Source organism: Ornithorhynchus anatinus, chromosome 11 (genome assembly GCF_004115215.2).
Source record: "Ornithorhynchus anatinus isolate Pmale09 chromosome 11, mOrnAna1.pri.v4, whole genome shotgun sequence".
Classification (NCBI taxonomy): Eukaryota; Metazoa; Chordata; class Mammalia; order Monotremata; family Ornithorhynchidae; genus Ornithorhynchus; species Ornithorhynchus anatinus.
This window is the reverse complement of record NC_041738.1, coordinates 63235004-63242521: the sequence shown is the minus strand read 5'-3', so window position 1 is coordinate 63242521 and position 7518 is coordinate 63235004. Positions and strand designations below refer to the sequence as shown.

Below are 7518 nucleotides of genomic sequence, written 5' to 3'. Positions count from 1 at the left end.
GGAGGGGAGGCCCACTCAGATTGGATGCCTGACCCCAGGACGCCCCCAGCAGGTCAGGGGCACACCCATAATGAAGACCCAGACATCCTGACTCCCAGTTGTCACAGTGTGGAGGTGGGAAATCTCTTCCTTCTGGAAATTCTGATGGTCCTGGGAGTCAGAGGACATGAGTTTTAATCCTTGCTCCTCCACTTGTCTGCTGTGTGACCTTGGGCAAATCACTTAACCTCTCTGTGTCTGTTACCTCATCTGTAAAATGTGGCTTAAGACAGTGAGTCCTATGTGAAACAGGGACTGTGTCCAATCTACCTTGTATCTACCCCAGGACTTAATGCAATGCCTGGAACATAGTAAGCATTTAACAAAGATCATTTTTTTAAAAAAGCCCAGAGTCCCCATATTTAAGTCCCCGATGGTGGCAGGTCCCAGGACCCATCACTCTAGGATTCCTCAGGACCACCCAGGATGCCTCAGGGCCACCCACCTCACCCCAGAGTCTCAGAACACCACAGGAATGGAGCTACTCAGATCGATCCTCAGGGTGAAAATCATGGAGGCCAGTTCAGCCTTAGGTTTGAGATCCAGAGTGTTTCTCCTCCCCACCTGGTTCCAGCCCCGCCTCTGCCCAAACCCCCTTCCCCCAGGGCTGTGTCCCTTGCTACCTCTCCCCGGGGCTCTGCCCCCACAGGTCCTGAGCTATGACTGAGCTTGTCCAAAGACCCTGGGGCAGGCCTGAGTGGGGCCCCCATCCCCACTCTCTACCAACCACTTATCAGGATGGGGTCATGTAGATGAGTAGCAGAGGGACCTGGACCAGAAGGAACACTGAGGGCACCCCTGGCCCTCCCCCTCTCCATTGCAATCAACAGAAAAGCAGTTTGGGCAATGAGGTTCTACGTGCCCCCAGCGATGGGAGGGAATGGGGGAAAGGGAGGGAGGCAGAAATGGCCTGCCACTACTCCCTCAGGAGCCCAGAACTCCAGAGAACAGGAGGTGGAAGTGGAAGCACTGGACATGGTAACGCTGAAATGCTGGGAGCCATTTGCACATTGGATATGGTTGTCTTTAGCGAGAGGAGACAGGTGCCAGGAAAACCTATGCCAATGGCTTTATCAGTCACCCAGGGGTTAATATGCAGGGTGACTACCCCGCCCCAACCTCACAGCTCCCCCCAAGTGCTAGCCCCTGGGGCTCCCCCTCCCCACTGCCCTCCCAGCTGTAATTTGCATCACAAAAGCCTCCCATCAATCTCCTCTGACTGATGAACATTGTTCTCCCCCAGGGTTATGGGGGGGGGGGTGTCTGTCCCCCTAAAGTGTCCCTCTCTGGCCTCAGTTTATCTCCCAACCAAGAGGGAGGAGGGGAGAAGGAATGGGCTGGGGCGGGTTCCCAAGAGCCCTGAGGGGGTGGGGTTTGCTGAGTATAGGCCAAGACAATGCAGAGTGGAGGTGCAGGTGGAGGCACAGGTGGAGATGGAGGCTCAGGGGCAGGCGGAGGTGAAGATTTACATGGAGACTGAGGCGGAGGTGGAGGAGGAGGCGCTGGTGGAGATTCAGGGGGAGGCGGAGGTTCAGATGGAGGCGGAGGTTCAGATGGAGGCGGAGGTTCAGGTGGAGGCTGAGGTTCAGGTGGAGGTGGAATTTCAGGTGGAGGCTGAGATGGAGGTGAAAGTGAAGGCTGAGGCACCAGTAGAGGCAGAGGTTCAGGTGGAGGTGGAGGTTCAGGTGGAGGTTGAGGTTGAGGCGCAGGTGGAGGCTGAGGGGCAGGCGCAGGTGGAAGCGGAGGCTGACTTGCAGTCGCAGGCGGAGGTGGAGGCTGAGTCGCAGGTGCAGGCTCAGGCGCAGGTGGAGGTTCAAACACAGGCGGAAGTGGAGGTTCAGATGGAGGGGGAGGCTGAGGGAGGAGATGGAGGCCGAGGTAGAGGAGATAGAGGTGCCAGTGCAGGTGCCCCAAGCATCTGCCCTTGGGAAAAGCCCACCAGAGGCTCAGCACAGGCTGCAGATCTTCCTGGAGAGGTCTCTCGGCATGTGGAGATTCTTTGCTCCTAGACAGCTGCTGGCTTGGGGTGAAGGGGGGGAGGGCTGGAATTTTGGTCAACTGGTCAAAGTCAGTACTTCAGCACTCCCTGCCTGCATGGGGTGGGAGCAGGGTACCTCAAAGCCCAGCCCTCCCTTGTAGGACTAGAGTGGGGTCACCTTTTGCCAAGGGCAGGGGAATGAAGGGCTGTCAGCCCAAGGGATTCCCCCTGCCCTCCAATCCGTGAGAGGTGGAAAGGATGAGTAACTGGAGTGGCCTGACTCCCCTCCCCAAACACCAACCAGTCCCGAGAGGAACCACAGGGAGGCAGAAAGTGAATCCAAATCTCAGCTTCCAGCTCCGGGACGTGAGGAAGACAGTGCCTTGGCCCACAGGACACCTTAGGAAAGCAGACACTGGAGCCTGCCCTAAGCCCCCTCCCCACCCTCTGCAACTCCAACCGAAGTTCTGGCAGAAAGCAGGCCAAGGGAGGCATTGCAGGGCCTTGTGTGGCCTCAGGCTGAGGCAGAGGCCAGCGGGAGGGAGATCTGTGGGCTGGCATTTGACAGGAGGCCGCCTGATGCGAGGGAGGCCTATAGACGGAAGTCCAATGCCCAGTCCCAGAGGAGATAGCTAGGAGTCCAGTGTACAGCGGGAGCTAGGAGTGAGATCTGTGTGCAGTGTCCCCGGCACCCGGGGTTCACCCTGGCCCCGCTCCCCCCACAGCAACCCCCCAACCCGACTGCAGCCAGGCCCTGGGGGAACTTCTCATTGTCATTTACTCCCACTCGGTGACTCAGTCAGTCCACGCGCCTGTCTGCCAGCTCCAGCTGCTTCTTGTGGGGCTGGAACTACCCTCCCCTCCTTTTCCCCTGCCTCCAACACGGGTGGATTGAGGAGACCGGTGGCTGGCTGCCACCCCCAGTCGTAAAGGTGTGGAGGGGGGCGTTCCCCGGGTGGGTGGGGTCTGAGGTCTGGGTCGATAGGGGGTCTCCACTTCTGGTCCTTCCCCAGATCCTCTTCTTCCAGCCGGTGCAGGCTTCCTGGGGTCAGTGCTGGAGCAGGTCCCCGTTCCCGCCCTGATGCTCTCTCCCCAGCCCCGACACCCATGCCAGCAGGACCCTGGAGGAGGGAGGCTGGAGAAGGCGTTGGGGACAGGGCAGTGGCTGGGGTGAGGTGGGCTCAGGATGGTGGAGCAGGAGCAGGTGCAGTGCGGGGCTAGGCCTGGGGGTGCCTGGGCTGAGTTTGGGAATCCGGGTCCCCAGAGTTCCCGCCCAGAGGTTCCAAGCACCGCCCCCTCCCCTCCTTCCCTCCCCAGTAGCCCTTCCGCTCCCCAGCTCGCCAGCTGACAAACCTTGCAGTGGGTGTGAGCTGCCTGGTGTTCTGGGACAGCAGCTGAGAATAACAAAATTGATGATCTGAGAAAAAAAGCCTTTCCTCTTTTCCAAACACCAGCTATTTGTCAAAACGGATCACCCCTCCCTCCTCCCTTCTTCTGCGAAGAACACTCTCCCAGCCTGATTACTAATCCCCGGTGCTCTTGTTTAGGACGCAACTAATTACCTATTACCAATAAAAATTGAATTCATGCTTTCAGCCAAATTAAAATTAATTTTGAGCTAGAACAGGAGAACAGGCATCTATTTCCTCCACTCGCCACCCCCTGCCTCCCCCTGCCCCACTGCCCTCTGCCACCCCAGTCAGGTGTGGCAAGCTTTAGAGCACAAAGTCCCCGAGGCTTTGGCCGCTCAGCAGGACCCGGTTCTGACCTTGGGCCTCCAACATTTTCAAGGTCACCCACCCTCAAGATCTCCCATCTCCGGACCCCCGGCTCAGCACCGCGGAGAGCATCCTGTGGGGCGGGGAGAGGCGTGCAGGGGGCTAGAGACTAGGCAGAGGCTGTCCACTGGACAGCCCTACCTCCTCTTTGCTCCTTCTGTTCTCCTCCTTCCCCTTCCCACATCCCCTCCCCCTCTTTTCCATCTCCCGGGCATGTCCATCCAATCTCAGGACAGGTGTCCCATGAGGCCGGGCCAGGCCGGGCCAGTAGATGAAGCTCAGCTTTGCCGGAGGAGGGGATGGCGGTGGGCAGTGGGGAGGCTGGTAGGGATGCGACTATGGCACCTGCTAGTCTGGAGCCGAGAAAGCCCTCCTGACCTGGGTCTCCGGCCAGAGCCCTCCAGGGCCAGCACCTCGTCCTCTATGTCCAGGTTCTGCCAGTCCCCAGGTGACAAATGGGCTGAACTCCCCCCACCCTCCCACCCTCCACCCACTGCTGGGTCTAAGGGGACCAGGACTGCCAGCCCTGGATGGCCAAGATATGGGAGAGGTACCACTTGGTCAGACCCAGGGGATTTGTGTCTCATGGAATGAGACTGGAGCAACAGACAGACGATGGAATCAACCCCAGAGACATGGTCAGAGAGACTGAGAGGCAGAGACACTCAGACCAACGTCCCCCCCACCCCATACACATAAACATCCATGCGCGAATACACAGCCAGTCTCACGGATCCGCACAAATAAACAGGCAGGTACACAAAGATTTTCAGTACAAATATACACAGAAATCAAGGCTCAGATTTCTGTACCTGGCTACTTATAGTGAGATCTTAGCTCAGTGTTCAGTTGTATAGATACAGAGTGATGGAGGATGAGATCATTTTAGCAGTAGTTCTTACTGAGTACGTACTGATTAAAATGCAGTGTACTAAGAGCAAGGGAAGAGTACAAGAGATTTAGTAAACAGGATCCCTCCCTCAAGGAACTTACAGTCTAGTGGGAGAGTCTGACTTTAAAATAAATTACAGGTAGAAGGAAGCAACAGAATGTAAAGATATGGACATATATGCTGTGGGGGGACAGGAAGGAGAAGATCCAAGTTCTTTGATGATGCAGAAGTGCTGAAATGCCATAGGTGGGGAAATAGGGTGGGGGAGGTGATGGATGAATCAGTGCAAACCTCCTGGAGATGAGAGTTCAGGTGGGTTTTGAAGATGGGGAGAGCTGTGGTCTGTGAGATGTGAAAGGAGAGGTTGTTCCAAGCAGGAGAAAGGGGGAGATCAGAAGGGTGGTGAAGAGAGAGATGAGAACAAGAGAAAGTGAATAGGGAACCAAGAGTGCAGTCTTGTTTGTGTGTGTACACACAGCTACTGCCAGTGGGTTCTTATTTGTGTATGAGAGTGTTCTGAGGCAGCCTGGGGGAGTGCAGGAGTCCTCGACTGCACTGGTGCAGTAGCTGCCTGACCCTTCAGTGAATTGATGTACTTGCTGCCTGCCCTTCTAGCTTTGCTGTATCATTAGCTAATAATAATTATCATTATCACTATGGTATTTGTTATGTGCTTACTATGTGCAAAGCACTGTTCTAAGCGCTGGGGTTGATACAAGGTAATCAGGTTGCCCCACGTGGGGTTCAAAGTCTTAATCCCCATTTTACAGATGAGGTAACAGGCAAAGAGAAGTTTAGTGACTTGTCTAAAGTCACACAACTGATAAGTGGCAGACCCAGGATTAGAACCCATGACCTCTGACTCCCAAGCCCGGGCTCTTTCCCCTAAGCCACGCTGCTTCTCTCTGTCAGCTGCCTGTCCCCTAACTGCAAGGTAAACAATTGCTGCCTGTCCCCCGGCTGCACGGGGACACCCTCTAGACTGTAATCTCATTATGGGCAGGGAACATGTCTGTAAATTCTGTTGTATTCAACCAAGTGCTTAGTATGGTGCTCTGCACATAGTAAGCACTCAATAAATATGATTGATTGATTGACTGATTGATTGATTGATTTCCTCAAAGCTATTCCAGGGGCCCAGAACCCCAGCCCAGCAGGGAGGGAGCCCTAGGGGAAAAATAGAAGCAGCATGACCTAGTGGATAGGGGATGGGCCTGGAAGCCAGAAGGGCCTAGGTTCTAATTCTGGCTCTGCCTCTTGTCTGCTGTGTGATCTTGGGCAAGTTACCTCACTTCTCTGGGCCTCAGTTACCTCATTTGTAAAAATGGGGACTAAGACTTTGAGCCCCAAGTGGAACATGGAAGCATGGACTATGTCCAACCTGAGTAGTTTGTATCTACCTCAGGGTTTAGTACAGAGCCTGGCACATAGTAAGCACTTAACAAATACCATTAAATATAGATAGATACATAAGATAGATAGATATGGTAAGTGCAGACCCAGGCCCAAGCTGATGCAGCAGCTGATTCTACCATGTGGGGTCCAGGATTTGAGGAAGAGGGGCCTGCAGGTCCCCTCCCTGGAGGGAAGGTCCATCCCTGGCTCCTGGACAAAGGGGGTGGCTGGGTTTGAGCTTCTTAACTGGGCAGCCCCAGGGAGGCAGACCCTGAGCCACATCACACTGACCAAATTCAGCTGTGATTCCACCCTCCTCACCCCTGCTCCAGCCTTTGGATCCCTCTGGGAGTCCTACCAATCTTAGTCTATGCTCTACTCTCAGTCCCTGGGAGGACTTGGCAGGGACACTGGAAGGGCCAGGGCATCCACCAGCCCTCCCCCGACTGAGAAGACTCTGGTTGGGGTTTCCCCTGATTGGGCCCTTAGAGCCCCCGCGGTAGAGCCAGACTGTGGCCCCAAGAACTGACCAGTCTCTTCCAGGTCACCCAGGTCTGGGGCTCCTCAGCAGAGTCAGTCCAGCCTGGGCTCAGGGAACTAGCTGGCCAGCCCTGAACTTCCGGGCCAGGAAGCCCCAGCTCTGTCTCCCCAGACTCCTGTCCAGCTCTGTGCTCTCCTCCCCTACTGGGGCACTGGTTGGGCATGGCTGCTACCCCTGCCATCGGGAGCCTGGGTATTTATAGATGCTCCTGCACCCTGCTAGATCCCGACTCCGCCTCCCCCAGCGGGAGCCCTCAGTAGGAGCCATCAGCATGATCTCATAATTCAGGGGTGGTGACTTCAGAACTGTAGCCATGGGAACCAAGATGGCCAGAATGGTGAGTCAAGAGCAGCAAGGGAGAGGGGGCAGGAGGAGAGTGAGATTCCCCGTGGGGACTGCAGGGCCAAAGGTCTCAGCAGGACGAGGGCCAGAGCAGGAGGTGGGGCAGGAGGTGGGAGCTGGCAGGGGGCTGCTGCAGGGTCTCCAGAGCAGGGATGAGGCAGTCTGAAGCACAGTTTTTAGCACTTTCATGCTCAGGATAGGCACCTAGCTCCCTGAGTCTGAAGGGAGAGGCTCAGAGTCCTGGACACTGGCAAAACAGCAATCCAAACCAACCCCTCGATGAAACTAAGACTTAAAAAGGAAGCCAGTGCACTGAGAGCCCCCAACCCAGGATGATTGCCCTCCTTGGCCTCACCCTCAGTTTCCCACTTTGGAAAGTGGGAAGAGCAATCTGGAGTCCCAAGTCAGGAAAGCTTTGGAGAAGTTCTGAAGATACACAGTTGGGGCTTTTTTCAAAGAAAAGAACCAGCAAAGAAAGTAATTGCACCAGGCCTGCTGGGCTTCTAGAGAAGTTTTACATTGCCCAATGGTGCCAGGAGCCTCCAGACCTCTG

General features: G+C 55.7%; 1 protein-coding gene across 4 annotated transcripts; it reads right to left on the bottom strand.

The window, feature by feature from the left end:
- Window positions 1–858: 858 nt before the first annotated feature.
- On the bottom strand, window positions 859–6888 carry LOC103165922 (pollen-specific leucine-rich repeat extensin-like protein 1). 4 transcript variants are annotated; one of them, XR_003762798.2, is made up of 3 exons: window positions 6613–6888; window positions 3371–3411; window positions 859–2081 (listed from the first exon to the last, which is right to left on the bottom strand). XR_003762798.2 is itself a non-coding variant. In XM_029074746.2 (3 exons), exons 1-3 carry the CDS (start codon window positions 6802–6804, stop codon window positions 1332–1334), a joined length of 795 nt encoding a protein of 264 aa, XP_028930579.1. In that variant the 5' UTR covers window positions 6805–6888; the 3' UTR covers window positions 859–1331. The 4 variants fall into 4 exon arrangements, 2 of the variants coding, with proteins under 2 accessions (XP_028930579.1, XP_028930575.1); XM_029074746.2 differs by having other exon boundaries at window positions 859–1893; XM_029074742.2 differs by having other exon boundaries at window positions 860–2059.
- Window positions 6889–7518: the final 630 nt, after the last annotated feature.

Coding starts and splice junctions, on each gene's coding strand:
- LOC103165922 (XM_029074742.2), bottom strand. CDS start 6,804: ATGGCAGGGGTAGCAGCCATGCCCAACCAGTGCCCCAGTAGGGGAGGA. Junction 3,412..6,612: donor GGGTGACCTGGAAGAGACTG/GTCAGTTCTTGG, acceptor TGTTATTCTCAG/CTGCTGTCCCAGAACACCAG. Junction 2,060..3,370: donor CAGCTCACACCCACTGCAAG/GTTTGTCAGCTG, acceptor CTTCACCCCAAG/CCAGCAGCTGTCTAGGAGCA.